This window comes from Thunnus maccoyii, chromosome 16, assembly GCF_910596095.1.
Source record: "Thunnus maccoyii chromosome 16, fThuMac1.1, whole genome shotgun sequence".
NCBI classification, from domain to species: Eukaryota; Metazoa; Chordata; class Actinopteri; order Scombriformes; family Scombridae; genus Thunnus; species Thunnus maccoyii.
Genome location: NC_056548.1, coordinates 15732018 through 15754941, shown reverse-complemented (window position 1 = coordinate 15754941; position 22924 = coordinate 15732018). Strand labels below are relative to the sequence as shown.

The 22924-nt window shown below is 40.4% G+C and overlaps 3 protein-coding genes across 4 annotated transcripts; 2 read left to right on the top strand and 1 right to left on the bottom strand.

The window, feature by feature from the left end:
* The first annotated feature begins 279 nt into the window (after positions 1-279).
* adam17a (ADAM metallopeptidase domain 17a) lies at positions 280-17052 on the top strand. Its single transcript, XM_042436977.1, has 19 exons — positions 280-514; positions 836-968; positions 1311-1444; positions 3042-3130; positions 4691-4880; positions 7106-7236; positions 7427-7513; positions 8757-8882; positions 9551-9695; positions 10327-10418; positions 10933-11085; positions 11719-11918; positions 12095-12198; positions 12380-12514; positions 12593-12723; positions 12930-13008; positions 13124-13212; positions 13393-13452; positions 15273-17052. Exons 1-19 carry the CDS (start codon positions 409-411, stop codon positions 15684-15686), a joined length of 2598 nt encoding a protein of 865 aa, XP_042292911.1. The 5' UTR covers positions 280-408; the 3' UTR covers positions 15687-17052.
* A 136-nt stretch (positions 17053-17188) lies between these two features.
* Positions 17189-20406, bottom strand: iah1 (isoamyl acetate hydrolyzing esterase 1 (putative)). 2 transcript variants are annotated; one of them, XM_042436979.1, is made up of 6 exons: positions 20218-20369; positions 20047-20099; positions 19744-19895; positions 18513-18674; positions 18298-18419; positions 17189-17545 (listed from the first exon to the last, which is right to left on the bottom strand). In XM_042436979.1, exons 1-6 carry the CDS (start codon positions 20278-20280, stop codon positions 17369-17371), a joined length of 729 nt encoding a protein of 242 aa, XP_042292913.1. In that variant the 5' UTR covers positions 20281-20369; the 3' UTR covers positions 17189-17368. The 2 variants fall into 2 exon arrangements, with proteins under 2 accessions (XP_042292913.1, XP_042292912.1); XM_042436978.1 differs by having other exon boundaries at positions 18298-18674; positions 20218-20406.
* A 735-nt stretch (positions 20407-21141) lies between these two features.
* Positions 21142-22412, top strand: LOC121881578. The gene has a single exon (XM_042389448.1). The coding sequence runs from the start codon at positions 21256-21258 to the stop codon at positions 22288-22290; it is 1035 nt and encodes a 344-aa protein (XP_042245382.1). The 5' UTR covers positions 21142-21255; the 3' UTR covers positions 22291-22412.
* Positions 22413-22924: the final 512 nt, after the last annotated feature.

The following is a 22924-nucleotide window of genomic DNA, read 5'->3' as shown; positions in this document are numbered from 1 at the left end:
ATGTTAGCTAAGTTTCATAATTTTTCCCAAAAAACTCTTGTTTTTCATTAAGAATGTGAGCAGTACTTGCAGAACATTAAATAGCGTATTGCACTAACAAGAAGGCTGTGAAAACTATTGGGTGTATTGTTTTTAATGTCTTTAACTCTATTCTGTTGTTTTAATTATTTTATGTATTATTTTATTCATTATTTGTATTGTTATTGATTATTCTTCCTTTTTCTTTATTATCATATATTATTTATGTTCCCAGGAATGTACCTCATGTTCACTCAATAAAGTTGATTCAAAAAAAGCGGATGTTTTCCATTCTGTGCTCTTCCGGGTTGCTCAGCTAACTGTCCACACCACAAACTGAGAAACCTTTGACAATGACAGCACAACTGTAGCGGACTGAGCTGCCTGAAAATGAGAAACATACTCTTAATTGCCTTTCTGGCTCCTTGTTGGGTCAACGGGGCAATTAAGTCGAGAACTACAACGGAGGAGAGCCGCGAAGAAAACCCGGAGTTCGGTAAGTAACTTAGCAAGCTAACGGTAGCTTTAACGGTTAATCTAACGTTTTTTAGAAGAATGGGCGTTAACGACGATTACTGTAACTTTATGCTTTATTCTTATGTAATGTTTTATTATATATATATATATATGAACGCTCATTTTTGTCTGAAGTGTTATTAAAGTGGTAAAGACATTAAGTCAAGGCTAGCTGCGAATAAGGAGCATATCATCAGATTGTCGTAACATGATTTAACCGCCATACTCCGCTGTTTGAAATGAACTAGAGCGGTTTCCACTCCGTCGTGAATGACCACAGCCGCCGGTTTATGTCTTTCAGATGGTCTGAGCTCTATCCTGTCAGATTTTGAGGTACTTCCGGTGTCAGGCCTCCAGCTGCACTCTGTAAGGAAGAGAGACGTTCACGCCCAGTCTCACCTGGAGCGACTGGTGAGCTTCAGAGCCCTGCACAGGTACAGCAGCACCCTCATGTCTCATTGATATAACGTTACGCCCACTTCAAAGTGAAAAGTTAAAAAAAAGTTATTGGTCCACCGCTTCATACTAGTAATTCAGAGATCCCTTCTTAGTGCAACTCCAAAGTAATATGTCTGGATCACAATCCACAATCCTTGTTTCATTTGTGGATGTCAATTTTGATAATATGACAAAAATGACATTATTTTTAGTAGGAAATCCCTCCTTGCTCTATATCCACTGCAACTCAGCAAGGAAACCCTATCAATAGAAACAAAAAGTAATCATATCTGGATTAATGTAGATATTATGGTTTTATCTTCTTTTCTTGACTTCAGAAATTTCAAGCTTTACTTGACCACCAACACAGACCTTTTCACCGAGAAATTCCAAGCTGTGTTTGTTGATAAACACGGGAAAGAAGAAAACTTCGATGTTCAGCTCCAGAACTATTTCACTGGACACGTTGTTGGTGAGTGGATGATGAAGGTCTTTTTTAATATGTTTTCCCTGAAGCCGCATTTTCCATGAGTCGTAGTTTGCATGTGCAACATAGTCTGAGCTCTACATACGTGCCTGTCTGAAAAATCTTTAAGACCTCAATCTGAGAAATCATGGTCACATAAATGTCACTTTTGACTGAATATGATCAACAACAACAATAATGCCGATACGCAGGGTGCGATTTGCCAGGGGGATGGTAGGGATTTCCCCGTCTCTGGTCTATATTTTCCTGCCTCTGCTGAATTAGTTAAATCCTGGTGGTGACAAAAGTTTATCCTCTCCATAGTGATTTATGCTGCTTCACCCATAGACGATATAAAATATCTAAAATAAAATAGACTATTTTAAAAAAAAAAGTCTAAGTAAAGTGCTGCAATGTGAGAACAGTTTATAGTGCAAACAACAATAAAATCAGAAATGGACTGTCACTGTCAGTGCTTGCATGACAATAGAGATGACATCGTGTCTAGGCTATGTGATGACAAGTAAATGGACCAGGGGTTGCCTCCTTCCTGTCAGACTGTTACCTTAGTCTGACAAGTAGGCATACTGTAGCACATTTATTTCATGATGACAGCACGTTGTGCTATTGCAAGTTGTGATTATTTTCTATTCAACATTGAAGTTGTTGCTGCGCATAGAGCTGAATTACAGTGACTTGCAAGAATGTGTATGTTAAGTGTATTGGCACGTCTGGCAGAGTGGTGCTATCTGCAGTACAGAAAGAACAGTACGTTGGGGTTTAATTCTGGTATTTTAAATTAGCATTAACCTTCTGTTTTTTCATATGGTAAATGGACTGCATTTATATAGCACCTTTCTAATCCTATTGACCACTCAAAGTGCTTTACAATACATGCCAACATTTACACACACATTCATACACTAATGGCAGAGGCTGACATGCAAGGTGCCAACCTGCTCATCAGGAGCGATACAGCGCTTCCTATCCAAAGCGCCTCACAATGTTTCTATGCTCATCCATTCAACACACACTCAAACACCAATGGCATGCCATCTGGAGCAATTTGGGGTTCAGTATCTTGCCCAAGGACATTTTGACATATGGACTGGAGGAGCTGGGGATTGAACCACCAACCATCTGATTGGTGGACGACTTGCTCTACCTCCTGAGCCACATATGATCACATTTTCTATGTGTCTGCATGAGTAAAGGACAAGGCATGAACTTGACATCACATTGCTGACAGTGAAAATATTGCACTACTTGATGAATTAAATCTTAAAAAATGGATTTAAAATATTCTGCAAATGCAGTGGTCAAGTTCTGTAAATGTTTTTATAAATGTTACTGTTACAGCTGCAAGAAATAGCCTTATAGGCTCCATAGTCTATATAGGCCCACTGTGGTTCTGATTTATTTCCATGAATAAAAAACAACCCCCCCTCTGATTTTTTTTCACAAATAGCACCCTTCAAATATGGCTTAATTAAGATGATACTGGCTGATGATAATAGTATGCTGATGTATGTTTACTTAATAGATCACTGGATTTAGTTCAAATTTATTAAAAGTATAACTTTTATTTATTTTGTGTTTACAGGAGAAGAGAATTCACATGTGCAGGCACACATGGACGGAGATGAGTTTTCTGCTCACATTCTAACCAATGAAGCAGAATACAATGTAGAGGTAAGGAGTGCCTTTAATGTCATTGGGCCTCATGCAGAAACATGTTTGTACACTTATCCTAAAACTCTTTTTCTGTGGTTTGTTGTATGAGTGATGCAAGTCAGCTTCAACAAACTCTCTTAACTGCCCGAACTTGTCATAAATTGCTTGTTTCAACCCGTTGAATGTCACCCATTCATGAGTGGGTGCCCGTTCGTGGGATTTGACCTTTTAGTATAATCACTGCCCCTAAAACTGCCATATAAGGCTACATGTTCCGTCTTGTTTGTGGCATGTTTCATTCACCAAAATGTCACCAAAGACTAAAAAGAAGAATTTCACACAGCAGAGCTTTAAGTCATGCTGTGAGAAATCAATAGACAAAAAGTAGTAGCAATAGAAGATGATACTGGACCGAGACCCTGAGGCTGCTGTTTCCAACAGCTGCTGAAATGTAGAAGTTGCTACACCAGAATATGGCATTAAAAATCCTAAAATCTAAAAAAAAAAAAACTTGACAGCCATGATTTTGATTTTGATACCATATTTAAACTCATTAATTCATTCAGATTGAGTCAAACAAGTGTTTCTCTTGTGAAGAAAGACAGAAACTATCTATTCATGAATTGTACAACAAGTCTGGACCAGTTGTAAATTTTGTTCGGACCTTCAGAGAAAATTCTAAGTACGAGAAAATGGATGAATGCCACAAATTTTCTTAGATCACTCGAATGCGCCTCTTAAGAACGAATCTGTTCGCACGAGTGGTTCTTGCAAGAGACCCATTGTTTCTATTTGGAATCCAAATAGAGGGGGAATTGACCCTTTACCATCTTTTTTGTAAGACACTTAACCCTCGGCCATTTTATCGAAGGCATTTGACTGAAGTTTGACAGTAGAGAGGCCACATTGTTGAACCCTGTGATGGTTCTCAGCATCATCAAAGCAAAGTATTGCATGCACATTCAAATATTCCACTGGGTGCACTTTCAAAAAGGCAAAACGCAGGCTGAATGCTCCCTAAAGCATTTATTGAAACAGTGATGGGAAGTTTTTCACTGTGTTTTCAGTGTACTATGTCTTGGTATTGCTTCCCAGCATTATAAAAAATGACTACTCAGGCACCTCTGTATTTCACTCAGTTGAGTGCCATATTGCTTATACTTATCTTTACTCTGTCATTTTGGATGTACTGATTTTTTAAGTTTTATTGCTGTAATCTTTTCAGCTTGCAGTCTCTGATAATTAAACGTCCATCAAAGGTTGAACGTTGCCTGATTTACCAGTCCAGTAGATTCCACTAGTAGCTGATTTAAAAGATACTAGAGAAGGAGACAGTTACATAATAAATGCCCTGTAGCCCAGTTTATCTCATAATGAGCGTATTTTGCATCAGCAAAATTGTTCTATCAGTCCATTACCATCGCCATGTGTCTTTTTCCTGTTATCATTCCTCACCTATATCTTTATATCCGTATTTCCTCTGTTTTTGTCGCTCTTGTCTTTTTTTTTTCTCAACATCTCTTCTCCGAGTCCTCTGTTTTGCTCTCTAATGCCGTCTCTCTTTCTCTGGCCATCCAGCCCTTGTGGAGGTTTACAGATTCCCCCAGTGATAACAGGTTGCTGGTTTATCGCTCTGAAGACATCAAGAATCTGAGTCGCATCGTCTCTCCAAAAGTGTGCGGTTACATCCATGCAGAGACCAAGGACCTGCTGCCACAGTCGGCCAGGAGGGATTGGGATGGGCAGGAGGAGGTGGACGAGATGAAGGGTGAGATCAGCTGTCTGGTTTCCTCTCTGGGTGTGGAGAGTCCTGCACATGTGTGCGTGTTTATATTTGTGCGTTTGTTGTGGAAATATGTAGGAGGAAGATGGAGTATATAAGGGGTTTGAGATCACTAATACGAGCTTAAGAGCCTAGGCTTTGTGCTTTTGTTGGTTGTTAAGAAGAGATAAAAAAGAGTAGGAGTATAACAAATGTTTAAGGTGGAGAGAAGGAAGGAGGAGGCTCTAGTAGTGAGACAAAGGAGGTGGGCGTTAGATTCTGTAACAATCATTTTAATAAAAGCCTTAACCTAGCCTATTTTGTGCACATACACACTACTGACAGGAGATTATTATGTAAAAACCAAATGCCTTTTTATTCTTTTGTGCTGCTGTGTAAATGTAAAGCATATGACGGTGATAATGTTCCAGAGGCGATATCTAAAACACCTCTCACTGGCTCCCAGTTGAAAGCACTCACTGGGGATATGAGTTGAGGTGAAGGTTCTTATGGAGGAGGCATTAAAATTCATGGAGGCTCTGCTGCCCAATGAGAAGAATCGTAGTCGTCACTGGTCTCCCACTGCTTGTTGTGGAAGCCAGAGCAGCGCACACCCACACTCCTTAGCAGTGTTACAGCCAAGTGTATGATGTAATGCTCAAAAGAGGTGTCCTCCAGTTGTCCTTTTCTGTTTATTCTGCAACTACTGACTGTTCAGAGTTGAAGATGTATGAGGCATCTCTCCAGAGTTCCTGGGTACACATGTTTTGTAGGAATTAATACTTACATATGTTGTATATTGTATGGTAAAATACAGGAATAATATCTGAATATATGCATTTAACAGTTTAATTAATTGGAATAATGAGGCTGCAACACACTATTATGGTGCAGCATTCTTACCTAGTTCTCTAAGGAAATCCCTAAAATATTTTCTTGTCACCTCTGTTCAGTTTTATTTAATTGAATTCTGAATTTTATCACTTATGGAGGCAAGTCGTGTAGAAGACAGAACATGGAGGCTTCACAGACTCTATGCTTTTCTGTTAGGGATGCACAAATCCAACTTTCTCTCCCCTGTTTTCCTGCACCTCCACTCATGTTATCTGCAGATACCGAGTACGATCTGATACCAGTTCCCAAATTAAAAATCTGTATATATCACTGTGTGGAACACTTGGTTTCATTTTTTATGTAAGGTAACATGAGTTCAGGGTTTTGCTGTAGCACTAAAAACTGAGACAGCAGCCCACAGTGATGAATGGTAATGGAATGAATGTAACTGATAGCGGAAACACTAAATCTTATAATGACACTGATAAAGAAACTGTATTTAATATGGGTCGGTCACATCATGGCCGATACCTGATCCACTCGATCAGGTTATTATTTGTGTATCACTATATTCTGTAACTGAATTAAAGTAGAGTTTTTGAGTATTAACGATACACTGAATATTTTGGGGGGTTTGGACTGTTGGTCGACCAAAACAAGCAATTTAAAGGGCTCTGGGAAATTTTGATAAAGATTTTATAGACTAAATGACTGATTTATGAAAGAATAATCAACAGATTTCTTACTTATGAAAATTGTAATGTTTTGCTCAGGGCTGCAGCTAATTGCTAGCTGCAGCCCTGAGCAAAACATTACAAAGTTGAAACTGAGTACCACAGACGGTAAGTCTTGCATTAGCATCATCTAATCTGTGAGGTCATGTTTTGTAGCAATGGATTAATCACAGAATCATTTTGTACAGGAGACCTTTGAGTATATCATGAAAAGCTCTGCCATAGCTGGATAATTGAGCCTCACAATATTGCCCTATGTCTATATGTGAAATCAGCTTTAATTTACTGAGGCTACCTCGTCCAGCTGTCAAATATACAGTAGACCTCATCCACACTCATTATTATGCACTCAAGCCTCTACTATAAAGGTAAACCGTGGTTTCATTCTGGCTTGAAGAATAGAGGCAGAGCTTAATCAGTTCACAGGCAAACAAAAAAAGAAGACGGGTTGCTAAATGTGAAAATGAGGGCAATTAACAACGGGATACTGGAGCATGGCCTCATTGTGTAACTTCTTGATGTCTTTATGTATCTATCTTCATGTAAGCTTACCCTTGACTTATATGTTTGAATACGGCAATGCTTTTTCCCCTCTGTTTGTCAGCCTGTGAACATTTTTCTTGTGTATGTGTCATTAAAACTGCTCCTGCTTCCTCTTTGCAGAGTATCACCACAGAGAGAAGAGACAGGCTCACGACCACAAGAAGAACACCTGCCCCCTGTTGCTGGTTGCAGATTACCGCTTCTTCAAACACATGGGCCGCGGACAAGAGAGCGTCACTCTCAACTACCTGGTCTGACTTTATCATCTTATGTACAAAACCTAGTTCAGTAGTGCAGAAAAGGAATCACCATGTTTAACATGCATCCACTGAACTAGAGGAAAATTAAATCAGAGAAAGTCAAAATAATTATTTGTAGTATTGTCTATATAATTTTGTTTGCTAATCATTGCTATATGATTTTTTTCTTTTCTCATTTCAGATTGAGCTGATTGATCGAGTCGATGACATTTATAGAAATACAACCTGGGATGATGAATTCAAGGGCTACGGGGTCCAGATCCATCAGGTGTGTGTGGCTGACTGTGTATTTGTTGTACTTTGTTGAACTTTAGTTCAACTATGACTCTGGAAACAATTTGTGGCACTTCAGCATCAAACATCACCACTCCCAGCAGCTTGATGGCTGTGTGACAGCCGGAAGTGAAGCTGAAAATAACACTAAATAACCCTCAGTGGGTTTGAGAAATACATTTTTAAGAGGAACTGAAAGCTTTTGTGTGTGCCTTGTGGGGTAATTTAATTTGTTCCACAGGCTTTGGTAATGAATGGAGACACTGTTTGTCATACTATGAGGCCCGGGCTTTGTCATTGAAAAGATATGCAGTCATTTAGCCACTCCTATGGTTATGTTCTAATCTTCTTCACCATAAATATAATAAAAAATAACTTGTAATGTGCCACTTTTAACCTCAATAACTTTAAGGAAAATTTTAGGCTTTTAACGCAACCCCTTGAGTGCCATATAGAAAGTCACATGGTCCTCCCGAAAAATGCTATCTGCTTTAAAGCTATTGCTACTAGTTGGTCGGTTGCTGGGCAACTTCTGACAACAGTGACACTTATAGAATTTGTGAATGAATGGGATATTGTTTTTATGATTTTAGCAGCTAATTATTAAAAATGCCACAGTAAAAGAAAAAAAGGAAACTTTCTCGTTTTGAACAATCTTCATGGCCATTTGAGTATAGATTTCTGAGTTTATGAGGTACACCTAAATGCACCATGTCCCTTGTTTTACAGTCTATGGTCAGCACTTTACAAAGTGATGTAGACGCACAATCTATCTTTAAGTGTGTGCGTGTTTAAGTGGAGACAGCCTGACCACGCCTCTCAAGTGTAGATGACGTGATGTGATCACAGGGTAAAAGCTCAGGGGAGGCTATTTGTGTGCAGCAGGGGGAGAGCGAGTCGGTGCAGGTGTGTCCGCGTCTGTCTAGGAGTATATCAGAGAGAGACAGCGTGAGAACAGGGTGCACAGCTCCAAAAATAGAGAATCTATCTGTGGCAGGCAAAGTTTTATTGTGGTGGGCCGCCACAAATAAATGAATGTATGGGACTCTAATGTTCTGTATGTATCTTTAAAATCTGGACTATTTTCAACTGCAACAGATGTAGCAAATGATATGAAATATTCCATGAAACATTCATTATGAGCAGTACATCAAGATTTGTGACATGGCTATAATTAAAATTGTATAATTACACATGATGAATTGTTCATAAATGGTGTCTTTGGTTACCATTCTCAGATTATCATCAACAAGGAGCCGACAAAGCCTCCGCCTGGCCATGCTGGCACCGGTTGGGTCCACTATAACATGGAGAACAGTCCCATAAGTGGAAAGGAGGTCTGGGACGTGAAGAAACTTCTGGAGGTAGGAAACCGAGACGAAGAGAAAAAAAATATTTCTAGGTAGACAAAGTTCACTGTGAGAAACAAGCTATACTGTAAGCATAAAGTACATGGTGGGAAGGGAGGGAGTGGAGTCTTTTTTTCAGTTAAAACCTTGGGACTGAATATTTAAAAAAAAAAAAAAATCTCAATGGATTCTCTAATGACACTTGCTTAAAATGTGTAAAATGCTCTGCACAATCTTATTTGTAGTTTGAGTGATGATAGTTGCAGGCAGTAGCTTTGGCACAGTCAGTATAAAACATTTTGCCATAACACTGCAGTTTGTCCTCATGATGTCAGAGTTAATAAGCCTGGTTTAGATCCAGATCCCACGCATGTAATGGAGGAGTGATTGTATTACAAACAATAGCTTTTTTCTAAAATATATTTTTGGGCCATTTTTGGCCTTTTATTGGATAGTGACAGTGGAGAGATGACAGGATGGGAGAGAAAGACAGAGGATGACATGCAAGGGTCCACTGATTGATTTGAACCATGGACATTACAGTTATGTGGCATGTGTCTTCACCGGTGGCCTGGGGCACGCCAATAATAGTGTTTCTAAATATTAATATCTTTATTTTTATCAGTTTTTGTAATGTTGACACATATAATTGCTGATAGATAATGGTCTCCTGTGTCCCTCAGCAATTCAGCTCAGACATTGCAGACAACGCCTCCACTGTGTGTCTGGCCCACCTGTTCACCTACCAGGATTTTGACGAGGGCACATTGGGACTCGCCTACGTGGCCCCTTCTAAAGCTCAGGCCCTGGGCGGCCTGTGCCCCAAACGTAAGGACACCGCCCTTCAGTGAAATGGCTTTCTTAGAATAAGCTCAGCAGTAAATGCTATATACAGTATATTGTCACAGCACAGCAGTACTGATAAAATGATTTGTTGAGGTCTAGGGGATGTAATTACCACTAAGTCTTATAGCTATCCGAGCTATGAACAAAAGTTACACTATCAGCAACACGCCACTCTCCTCTCCTCTTCCTCTACACACTCTCTCTCTGGCATCTGACAGGCTCATATTAGTTAAGACCTGCCTTCTTGACGTTTGGAAATCAAAAAATAAAAGACAATCTGTGACTGTGACAATATATACATCTACATCTTGAAACATCTGCAATACCAGTATATGGTTGATAGAATGGACATCTGTATGTAAAATATTTTACAATGTTATTACATTTTGCTCTGTTGTGCAGCTTGTGTATCATGTCTTGAAGACCATCTATGTTGCAGCACCAGTAAAAATCTCTTATCTGTTCCAGTCATGTAAAGGGAAAGTATTATGTAAAGGCTGCTAGTAGATCTGTTTACCAGTAGGACAGATTGTAATGAATACTGGTCTGGTCATGGAAAAGAGGGAAAATATACTAGATACTAATGTCTTTCTTTGGTTGTGTTATTTTGTAGCATACTACCCATCTCACTCTGTCAAGAAGCCCAGTTACCTCAACACAGGCTTGACCAGCACCAATAACTATGGCAAAACCATCCTAACAAAGGTCTGTTTTACTTTGTTTTTTCAGTCATCATCTTTGATATATAACTAATTACTGAGCACACTCAGTTTCAGCCAGGATCTTATGCAACATGTTATCTTGCCAAGTCTGAGTAGAACAGACACACCTTTAGTGTGGGTGTTATGAGTAATAACATAAAAAACATAATAACATTTAAAAAAAAAAATCTTGTTGCATTTTGACACCTAAAGTTTCTTGCACATTGAAACAGTTTACAGCCAGGTTTCAAAACATACATGTGAGCGTGGATTAATTTTTGGGATTTGGGGGCTGAGACTTGGTGTAATTAGCATTATTACTAGGAGAATGTGCTGTACTTAATCACTCGTGAGTTAAATAAGCAACACTTCTATAACACCAGCGTCTTATGAGTTTAGACTTGGTGTCAGTCTTGCATTTGCTGCTGATAGAAATGTGTGATTTGTTCTTAATTGATTTTACACATTAGTAAACTACGTTCATCATGAATGAATCTGGTGTGTTTGGGTCCCATCAGGAGGCAGATTTGGTGACCACTCATGAGCTGGGCCATAACTTTGGAGCAGAGCACGATCCTGACAACATCCCTTACTGTGCTCCCAGTGATGACCAGGGGGGGAAGTTTGTCATGTACCCTATTGCTGTGAGCGGAGACCATGTCAACAACAAGGTACCCACCCTACCAGTGAACAAGTAAAACATGGTATTCAACCACAACACGGTATACCACAGAAGCATTACTATCTAGTTAGTGTCAATGTGTCAGTATACAACAAACTATGCTGTCAGTTTATAAGATACAGTGAGTTAATGATGAAAAGTGTGATATAAAGTGTGAACCCCACCACAGTGTTGGATAAGTGTGACTCACAGTTGTTCCTGTGAAATATCATGACATACAGTAAATGTGCCTCCTCCACCATTGGCCTTAACAGCTAATGTGCATATGACTTTTCTTGCAGTTTGAGGTGAAAAGTGGTGCTGTTTATCTGTTGTGACTTTTTCTGCACTTGGAAATATCTGCAGGGTTTAAAATCGAATCTTGAATCACATCAATCTGCATACAAAGGCCATGAAACCTGTAAATGCACGATCAGTTTTGACAAAAAAGATGCACTCATTGCAGGAAGGAATTGAGTAAATGACCGTTGAGAAATGTTTGCATCAGATTTACATCAGTTATTTTTCTAGTATTTTAGCTTCATGGCAGTCCTTCACCACTATCACCTCTCACATCTGAGCAAAAAACATCCACTCCTAGTTAAATTTAACCCCTGTCTACTTCTCTTCCCCCCACCCCAAGCGTTTCTCCAACTGCAGCAAGATCTCCATAGGAAAGACGTTACGTTTCAAGGCTCCTGTGTGCTTCAAGGAGAGGAACAGTAAAGTATGTGGGAACTCCAGAGTGGAGAATGGGGAGGAGTGCGACCCTGGGCTACTCCACCTCAACGACGACCCGTGCTGCACCTCTGACTGCAAGTTTAAATTCGGTGCACAGTGCAGGTATGAACTCCAAATGACACATTATCACAGTTTTACAGTTGATTCAGTTTCAAATGTGCACAAATAAGTCCATCCCATATTGAAACTGTTAATTCATAAAACTTTTATTATTTTATTGAACTTTAAATGTCTGAAAATCTTTGTTACTAGCTTGAAAATGTTTGTTTTCTCCACAGCGACAGAAACAGCCCGTGCTGTAGGAACTGCATGTTTGAGCAGGCAGGAACAAGGTGCCAGGAAGCCATCAATGCTACCTGTAAAGGCATATCCTCCTGCACAGGTGAGCGCCCTCTGCTGTTTGAACACAAGAATTGCAGCAATCACTGTCTGAAAGGCTGTTAGAAATTTAAAAATGATCAGTTAAAAATACTGTGAAAAATGGTTATAGGTTTTGTAATTTGGAGAAAATTTACCACACAAGGTGATTCAATAGATCTCTCAACCTTTCTTTCACATCATAGGCAACAGTAGTCAATGTCCACCTCCTGGAAACGCTAAGGACGATACTGTGTGTGTCGACAACGGCCGGTGTCGCAACGGAGAGTGCAACCCTTTCTGTGAGGCCATGCAGAACCTTCGGTCCTGTGCCTGCAACGGTAAAGAGCCCAAACTGAGAGAAGCTCAATGGAAAAGTGTTAAATGCTCTTTGAGTTAATCTTCTCCTCTGTTTGCAGAAACAGAGAATTCCTGTAAAGTGTGCTGTAGGAGAAAAGATGGCAGCTGCACTCCCTTCATACAGACCAACGAGAGTTTCCTTTTCCTTCGCAAAGGAAAACCCTGCACTGTGGGCTTCTGTGACGGGGACGTGAGTGACCCGACCTGTTAACAGTCCGCTCCACAGAGAGGATTCCTGCTGATCCTTTCATTTTTATATCATGTTTAGTTTTTTTTCTTTTTTCCTTTAGATCCAAACAGTCCAACACATAGATAGAAAATGTAACAAACACTGCAACAGATTTGTAGATTTGCTTTATTTGTTTGGAGAGTGTAATGTTCCGTTTATCATCACAGGGGAAGTGCATGAAGCAGGTACAGGACGTGATTGAGCGGTTGTGGGATTTTATTGACAAACTGGACATCAACACATTTGGTAAGTGGTTTACAGCAGGCTACTTTCCCACAACAGGCATATGATTATATGGAAAATGAGTCTTACGATTTTGTATTTATTGTTCATGTCTATCTTAACCCCACCTCTCCATCAGGGAAGTTCCTGGCTGATAACATAGTGGGCTCTGTCGTGGTGTTTTCACTCATCTTCTGGATTCCTCTCAGCATCCTGGTTCACTGTGTGGTAAGAAACTGCCGGACATCAGTTTACACTAGTTGACTTCAGTGTGCCATGAACTGCTCTTTTTGGATTCTGTAGCTTTGTGGTTTAAGATAAATCTCTTCACCAGCTACAGTAATGGTTTTAAAACTTTTACTTCGTTAAGTGCTGATGATGCTGCTGTTTTTGCGTTTTTCTTTCCAGGACAAACGACTTGACCAGCAGTATGAGGAGAACACAAAGTCCTTCTACTACCCTCCGAATGTAAGTTTGTCATCTCCCAAATGCTGTGCTCGTATATGATCTTGTGCATCAGCATTGCTGCCACACTAACCAAACTAATACACTCCCACAATGCTTTTTGAAACACACTGCCATCTTTTAATAAGGAGGGGAGAGCATAAAGGTTTATTGTTCAAGGTGAGGTATTTCTTTTCTTTTTTTCTGAATTGATTCTCTCTCTTCATGCATGGTCTGTCACCATTTATCCAAAATCCTATTGAGAGAAAACAGAGATTACCAACAATGAAATTATGTATTTACACCAAACTTCTCTCTGCTATATTTGGCAGCAAAGTTAAAAAATGTTGTAAAATAATGTTTAAACTTAAGAATTACCCATATGTCTGGCTTATTTATCCTTCAAAAGTTTTTTAAAAAAAATTATATTTTTGCAATCACAAATGCCTTCCTTTGTGATTTGTTAGTAGATGATTTTCTTGTCAGACATTATATTTATTGTCTCTTTGACATGCAGTTTGTGCTACTGCAAAACATTCATACTCTTAAACCTGACATTATTTCCAAGACACACCTGGTCTTATATATATTGGGACAGGACATGCATGGATTTAGAATCATAAAAAGCTGTAACTTGAAGCAGTGTGAGCTAGCGGTCAGGCCTCACTGTCACTGCTGGGCTCAATCTCCGAAATGACCTGTCCATCACTCTTTGCCTTGGCCCCTTTCCATCCTCATTGGAACTGCAGCAGATGGTGGAAGTTTGTAGTAGAGCTCCCGCCATAGGTGAGTGCGTGTGCCATGGCTTGGTGTTGCGATGCGTTGCCATTGAATCCATGATGATGATGCATGGTCAGTGGCCCGACGTTTGGGATACTCCTGCAGTCGTTTACTCCTTGATGTAATCACTGATCTAGTTGCACATTTTCCAGCTCTCACTTGCGTCTTTCATCCGAGAGATGAAGCGAGAGAGGCTTAAACTGAGGCTAATGTGACTGAATAACCGTCAAGCATGTTCCTCTGCACACATGTCATCCATGCAGAGTCGTATCAGATCAGAAATTACCTCAAGAAAGCAAGATTGCATTTTCGGAGTATTCAAACAGAGAGAGGACTGAACAGGTTTCACCTTGTTGTCTTTTGTGGAATCCGACGCAGTGTGTGTCAACATTTTAAGTTTGCATCTGTTGCTGTTTAAAGCCACAACAAGAAGAGGGTAATGTCATCTAGGTGTTTTTTTACCCTTTTGTTTTCTTTTTTAATGGCTGTTTGCTGTCGAGTCCTTTTTTTTTTCTTTTTTTTTAGGTTTGATTGGGAACACGTGGAGACTGAGGGTACATTCCTCTGTAGACCTTCCTCACTGTAGACATTTTGACTTGTAACAGCAGGAAAAACACTGGAGTAACTAATACAATTAATGATGGCTTAATGTCATGTTGGTGAGCCTGTCAGCCCTGCATGTGAGCTGACAGGCACACTATCAGGGCTCTGGTGCCCCTAAATGGACTTAAGCCATTCTTAATATTAGTTACTCCTCAGTTTGATGACACAAAATGTCCACCATAAGGAGGGTCTCATATTTTACTCATTCCCACTTTTAAAGGGGATATTGGGGGTGGTAATGGGGATGGAGATGGCACATAATTATTAATGAATTTCCCTTTAACAATCATGGAAATAAGATGAAGATTATGATAATAAAACTACTGTATGTCATGTTAAGTTCAGGGGAAATTCACAGAATGGAGTAAAACATGGAATGGATCCCACCTCAGTCACTCCGACAGCTTTGATTTTTTTTTTTTTTTTTTTTTCTGCTGTCTCACATTGTTCTTGTTCTTCAGAGTCAAGACATGCTGGGCAACCTCGAGTCAGCGTCCATGCGCATCGTCAAGCCTCCTCAGCCTCACTCCTCCTCCGCCGGCCGGACCGTGCTCTCCTCCCTGCCCCCGCAGCCTCAGCAGCTGAGCCAGGCCGGGGCCCCTCCCGCGGGCAGCAGTACCCAGGCCCCCGGTCCGAGCTACGACCTCACCCCGGACAGCGCAGGGGGGTTACGGATGGCAACCATCCAGGAGGACACCAGCAGCGACTCTCACCTGGGAGAGGAGGGCCTGTCGGAAGATTTCACAACCGCAGGAGCCTACTCGTCGGCTACGAAATCCTCCTACGAGGATCTGACCGAACAGAACCTGCCAGCCAGGGACAGACGGCGCCTCAAGAGGCAGGAGTGCATTGACACTAAAGAGACCGAGTGCTGAGATTCAACAAGCAGCACTTTTTTTGTCGAAAAGTTCCAACATGGAACCTGATATGTGTTTTAGAGAACATGCAAATGCGTGCAGCATCATATGCATTTTTCTTGCCACAAATCACAGACAGCAACTGGTGAAAGGTAACAGCATACATGTTTCATAGGTCAGATTTTAGTGTTTAACATTTCAGCCAATGCTAGATGTGGATAGTATTCAGTCAGCTGTAACTTTGAGCCACTATACAATTTCTTGAATTCCTGACTACAGTTAAATTGAAATGTGATTTCATGTTTTCATGTATCGGTGCTGAAACGATGCTGTGCCTTTTTTCAGTTTGGTAGGTGTTTCTTGGCGAGATGAAACCTGTGGAAGTGAATCTAAGTTGCAGCCCTTTGTGCTAGGTTTATCGCGGACCAGTGACCCAAACACATCATATTTAAATGATCTTTTTGTTGTTTCTACTGTGGTTTCTCTATATACAGATAAAAAAAAAAACGATTTATGCCTCTATCAGCTTTTGCAAGCATGCTGTGTCAAAAAAAAGTGAACAAAGGTTGTGTTTCTTAAGTAATCTAAGCATTAAGTTAAAAGCCTAAATCTTGCCTTTCCCCCCCTAAAACACTCGTGCACAAAGTACTGTCTGTGAAGCAATGTGACCTCAGGTTTGCTCCGTTTTAAAAGTGAAAGATGTTAATATTATTAATGTAGCTGCGGTTATTTTCTGTTAAAAGAAAATATTTCAGTGTGACTCACGGATGCTGAACTTAAAAGATAATTGTTGTATCCTGAATCAAAAAAATAACTGCACTTGAAAGTATTGTTCGCATTACTGGAGACGTGAATTATGTTTTATAAATGTACTTAATGTGCTGTCATCAGTAGTTTGTACATTTAACTTATAATGCAACATTTTGATTCTGTGCAAGGATTTGGCAGTAGACTCTACAGTATTACACTTATTTTATATGACCTGTAGTTTAAATTTTAAGAAAGTAAGTCTCCTGTAGTGTGATGCTTTAATGATTAATCATGTACTCTTTCTGTGTGGTTGATCCCTGTATGAAACACTTTGGTGCCTTCTTCTTATTGTGCAGGAACCGTTCCTTCTGTTCAGACAGACGGGGGAAAATCCAAGTACATGCACATGGATCTGGACATCCTGAGTTTAATTTTAGATACCTGAAGTGCTCAGATGTTATTTTTCCAACATCCTGCCGCTTGGTTTTCGGTCCTTGTGCCAATTTGAGTCCATGCACCTCTTTCACTTACTTATGCTGTTTCACCACTGTTGCCTGCTGTGTCACATGTTAAATTACTTTTAAAAATGTATTAAGTGGAGGTCAAGAAAAAAGTAAACTGTATCTAACATGGAGTGCTGACTGGATGTGAATTGTTACACAGACAGATTTCACGTGTCGTATCAGATGAATGATGTGTATATTCATAATGTTTTTATGCTTATAATTTTTTTTTTTTTAAGTCACATGCTTGCATTACTTACACTCCTCTCAAAATAAAGATCTTTATTGTGCATTTCAAATCTTGACATAAATGCAGTCCGCTGTACATACTGTCAGTTTACCAGGCAACACAGAAATGCTGGTGAGATATTTCATCTCCACTGAATGTCCAGCTCTGTTGGATCCTAAAGGAAAAATGTTTTCCATACAAATCCAACGTCCTCCTGTTCACTGGTCACAGAGCAGGCTGCTCTCTGGGCTCTTTCTGTCCACGTCTCCCCAGTAGGGCAGGATGAGAGGCAGGTCAACTACTCGCCTCTCCAGCAGCGCCCACAGGTGCTCGGTCACAAACTGGTTGCCCTTCTCTGAGAGATGCAGCCCATCAGAAAGGTAAAGTGTGTAATCCTGTGGAGCAGAGAACAACACAGGATTTTTAAAAGATTAAATACTCACACTTGTACTCCTTTAAGTATCATATATTAAAGGATGAGAATGAACAGTTACAAAGCTGCTACTTTTAGGGAATTGTTGAGAAAATGTCCTGGAAATTAGTAGGAAAGTTAGAGATCTATAAAATAAAGTACCTGAAATTATAGACATTAAGTTTAAAAAACAAAACAACAACATAATATGCTTATATATTGTTTAAACTACATGCTGAAAATAATGTTTTTTTTCTCTCTTCATATGTTAAGATGCATATGAATCCAACTATAAACCAGTTGAACCCCCCGTTTTTCTCATAATTTGCATCACCCTTTTTGCAAAATGTCTAAATCTAACCCATACCTGCAAATTAGTGTAAAATTAAAGGAGCTGTAAAATAAATCATCATCATTCAGTATTCAATAATTTTATCAGCTGATTCAGAAACATAGAATTTGGATGAACTGCCAGTTTCATTCATGAGTTCAAAGTTTTCAAGGAGCTTTCCTGAAAGGAACTGTGTAATTTGGTACTAATTATAGAGGAAATGGAAATTTCCTGAAAAGAAAAAATTCAAGTAAATATTTATGTTTGCCTGTAGACAAAATTCACATTTCTTTCATGTTCAGCTGAAACTTTGTGGAAATAATTAAGAAATGACAGTTCTGTAAAATATCGCAATGTCCGCAATGTTTTCTGTATGAGGACTTCATGTTACAAGTGCTGCCCACCTGTCCGTCTCTCTGCATGAGGGTCCAGAGGTCTAGGACGTCTGTACCACACTGACCAGCTGCCTGGACACATGCCTGGGCATACTGTCCTGCTACAGAGTTGAGGCGATTGAGAGTACCTCCTGGAAGACATATAAAGAGGTATTCATGATCTTTGCAGGCCCGGATTGTAAAAAATAGTTCTATGCGACGATACAAGAACGAGAGAGTGTTACCTTTCAGGATACACTCCTTCTCCCAGGCTGGCTCGTGAATAGGAGGAGGGGTGATGAAAATAACTTTGTCAGCTGACACTCCAGCTGAAGCCAGGAGCTTGGAGATCTCCTTCAGGTTCTCTGAGTACTCCTGCAGAGAGATGTGTTGCTGAGGGTTCTTATCTGCACGACAGGAACAGATGGAAGGAGGCAAAATCAGAAAGGTATATTAGGAAGGAATGACAAATTCTTTGAGCAACTTTTTAACGTGAAACTGCTTTATTCAGCGTTTTTACTGGTTTTAATCACTTTGTACGACAGTCCAACATGCCCCCTTATTGGATATCACTTATTGATTGGACGCTGCAGCTGATCAGACTGATCTGATACATCACTGCAGTTTCATACCGAAGTGGAGACAGATTACAGATTACAGATTAAATTTAAGTGTATCATTCCCAAGTTTTATGTTTATTTATATATTCATCATATAGTTAAAAATCTGTTAATTGTCGGTCTGATCAACAAAAGAACCATAAACAACTTTCTTCATTTATCAGAAAGATTTTTTTCATGATGTTATTTCCTCCATTAAACTGTTTCTTGCTGACAGACAGACTCTTCCTGACTTTAACTTTATCCATAATAACAGTTAAACACATTTGTATATTACATCATTTATCGTCCTTTCCATTCAGTCACATGTGAGGCTGAAAATTCCTGAGTGTCGAGTTTGATATGAGTTACATCATTTCCATTTGCCCTGAAACATTTAGCCAAATACATATTTTCCAGTGGTCAGGAGACACCCTGATCATATTTTGGGTTATTGAATGATGAATTCACTATCAGGGTTATCAAAAAATACAGATGGAAATGATCAATAAATAGTATACACGCATTCTGCCAGTAGAAATGGTTTCTACAGCTGTTAAAGCCGACTGACAGCTGATCCAGGTGTGATCAGCTGTGATCAGCTGTCGCCGTCATCAGAAACGGACGTCGCTTCACGTGACGCTTCAGAGGAGAGGACGTCTCATGTCTCTTAAAACAAATTTCCTCGTTTCCTCTCTCCTCGCTTGATTTCCTTGCGTCTCTCCTTGCATCCACGGTGGGAGGGACTAAGACGCAAGGAAAAGACGCAAGTGAGGGAAACGTTGATGCAATTTAAGAGATTTGGGATGCACCCAGTGTTTGCAGCAGCAATGCTTTATCAATACAGTGGGTGTACTTCCGGTCAGAGTAATTGTACCTTCCAGGGCACAGTCGTTGGCGCCAAAGAAGACAGTGACAGCTGCAATGTTGTTGTCTGCTGAGCTCTGACTGTTGATGAGACGAGGAAGAACAATTTTGGCCCATCTGGAGTTGTAGCCAGAGAGTCCTCTGTTCACAACGTCACACTTTCTGAGGGGAAATTAAATGCCGGGTTAAGATATTGGTCAAAGTTGCATGCAAGATACAAAATCACAGCCATGTGAATGTCTAAAACTGAAGCACTTAAAGGAATTATATTAAAAATACGACTTAAGTCAAGAGACATTAGATGGGAACTGACCTTGCTAGTCTGTTGGCAATTTCTGAGCCCCACCCATTGGCTTGAAATGAAAACTGAAAGAAACACCATTAATACCATTAGCTCGCAAAATAACAGATAATGCGAATTAACGATAAGATAGCAGCGAACAAAATGCACAATATTGCAGTAGATCTCCATGCATGATCTTACCTGTGTGATTGAGTCGCCAAATAAAATCACTTTAGGCCAAATAACTGTTTTGTACTTGGACATGATTATGTTGCAGAAAACTAGTTGCAGTCGCAGTGGACTGTACTTCCGGTTGTGGGAGGAAGTGTTTCACCAAACTTCACAATAAAAGTCTTGACATTATGACTTTTCCATGAGAGATAACACCATGTAAGACATTTTTGTCCCTGGGTAGTAAGTGTTAATATCTAAATGCTTATGCCTAAAAAGTCTAGAAAACGGCTGTTATTCCCTTAAAACGTTGCTTTTGTGACCAGGACAATGATATTTTGAAATATACTTATTTCCAATGGGAAAACTGGCAAATCTGCACGTTTTTATTCACATAAAGTCAGAAAAAACAACACATGAATCATAATTAACATGTATTTATACTAAAGTTAATCAAAAGTGACCACAAAAGATTAAAAAGTGAGTCGTTTTTCGACGTTTACAATTACACTATAAATCACTTCCACGAATCATCCCCCAAATATTGTCTCCCATCATCGTCATCATTAATAAATCAATCATCCGGTGATTCATACGTTGTTTTTTCTGACTTTAAGTGAATGAAAATGTGCAAATTCGCCCGTTTTCTCATTATTTATAAGTTTTCTTGCACCACTTAAAATCAAGAAGGTGCCCCCCCCCCGGTGAAGCTTTGGCGACCCCTGGTGGGGGTCGGGACCACCAGTTTGGGAAACAATGTTGTAAACACCATATTTTTTCCTCCACCTGCATTCCGCGAAGACCCGCCCTGCTCTGCCTCTGATTGGCTAGTACTCGTTACCTTCGGTGGTTAGATTGGTTAGGTTTAGGCATGGGGAGTGAGATGATTGGGTTAGGGTAAGAATTTTGACGACAGACCCAATCAGAGGCAGAGTAGGGGCGGGTCTTCGCAGAATGCGGGTGGAGGAAAGAAATAACACCTCTTTGATGTTACTTTGTCATACTCACCGCTGAGAGGCGCTGCAGTTAGATCAGCTTGTTATATCAGCTTTCTTTGGCTCTGCGAACATGGCGGAGCTCAGGCTGCGTTTTGGCAAGGGAGCAAACGATATAGCGCACAAAATATGTCACCGTCACCTCCTGGAAACTCAATACAAACAAGGTAAATGTGCTACACACGCTTCGTCTCTACCTGCTGGGGTTGTGGCGGTTGACATTCAAAATGGCAGTCTGTGTGGAGCCGAAAACGCTGCAGAGGTGACCGTTGGAGCTCCACGGCACGGTTACACAAGGGTAAACGCGCCGCTCTGTGCAGGTAACAATGCGTGGGGAAATGGCTTTGTCGCCGAATATGACCATTATATTGGACTTAAGAAAGAGTATTCACTTTCTAAAGAGATTCGCGTTCAAATTAGAGGAAGACTTTTCTCTCGGCACCGGTGTCAAGCCGAGTTTCGGAGGACTTTCTGCACGTCAAGGACTCCTCGTCGATACTTGTGGTGGAGACATGGACAGGTTGTTTTTATCAGGGCTTACACCGGGAATGGAGACCGCTCTGTGCCGCTTTACAAAACCAAAACAGGCTATTATGAAATTCTGGAGGTGTCACCCACCGCCACTCACGCCCAGATAAAAACAGCCTACTACAAGCAGTCCTTCATCTACCACCCGGACAGAAACTCCGGCAGCGACGAGGCCACTGTCCGCTTCTCGGACATCAACGAGGCCTACACCGTGCTGGGCAACAAGGGGCTGAGAAAGAGGTACGACCGGGGTCTGTTGAGTCTATCAGACCTCACTGCAACAGCTAAACCCTCCGCCAAGGACACCGCCGGGAGCCCGGCCAAGCAGCAAGCCGGGAGCCGGCGGTCTGCTGTGACTGCAGACAGCCGAGAAGGCGTCTTTGATTTCGACCAGTTCTTCAAGTCCCACTACAACGAGCAGCTGCAGAGACAAAGAGACATCCGAATCCGCAAAGAGGACATGATGAGGAAGAAACAGGAGACGATGGGCGAGAAGAAGCTGGGCAGGATGATGGAGGTGGGAGTCGGGGTGCTGTTGGCGATGGCCGTGGGAATATTAATAAGCTTAAAACGAGGGTGACGTGAGGAAGGATGGAGCACTGGACACTGATGCTGTTGGGGCCAAGGGCTGGGCAATATATCGATATTATATCGATATTGTGATATGAGACTAGATATTGTCCTAGATTTTGGATATCGTAATATGGCATAAGTATTGTCTTTTCCTGGTTTTAAAGGCTGCATTACAGTAAAGTGATGTAATTTTCTGAACTTACCAAACTGTTATAGTAGTTCTGTTATTTGCCTTTATCCACTTATTCATTATATCCACATTACTGGTGATTATTTATCATCAGTAATGCTCATCCCTACAATATTGTCGCAATATCGATATTGAGGTACTTGGTCAAAAATATCATATTTGATTTTGTCCATATCGCCCAGCCCTTTTGGGGCCCTTAAATCATCACCTTTCACATCCATGTTTAACTAAAACCCCTTCTTCTTCCCTGGAGACTTGAACAACTAAATGTCAGTGAAATCACGATTGATGACTCACCTTCATCCTTTCGGTCAGTGTGACAGTGCAATAGTGTAATTTGTTTATAGATCACATTGTTCTCATGTAAGCTGCTAACCAAAGATTTAGCTGTAATGTGCATTAGAGCTGCAACAATTAGTCGATTTAATAGATAAGTTGATCAACAGAAAAT

Excerpts from the sequence above, each read along its gene's own strand:
- adam17a (XM_042436977.1), top strand. The coding sequence starts at position 409 with ATGAGAAACATACTCTTAATTGCCTTTCTGGCTCCTTGTTGGGTCAAC. Across the intron at positions 7,514-8,756 it reads ACGGGGTCCAGATCCATCAG|ATTATCATCAACAAGGAGCC; the intron begins GTGTGTGTGGCT and ends TACCATTCTCAG. Across the intron at positions 13,453-15,272 it reads CCTTCTACTACCCTCCGAAT|AGTCAAGACATGCTGGGCAA; the intron begins GTAAGTTTGTCA and ends CTTGTTCTTCAG.
- iah1 (XM_042436978.1), bottom strand. The coding sequence starts at position 20,280 with ATGTCCAAGTACAAAACAGTTATTTGGCCTAAAGTGATTTTATTTGGC. Across the intron at positions 20,100-20,217 it reads TTGGCGACTCAATCACACAG|TTTTCATTTCAAGCCAATGG; the intron begins GTAAGATCATGC and ends TGTTTCTTTCAG. Across the intron at positions 17,546-18,297 it reads TCATGCAGAGAGACGGACAG|GATTACACACTTTACCTTTC; the intron begins GTGGGCAGCACT and ends TCTGCTCCACAG.
- LOC121881578 (XM_042389448.1), top strand. The coding sequence starts at position 21,256 with ATGGCGGAGCTCAGGCTGCGTTTTGGCAAGGGAGCAAACGATATAGCG.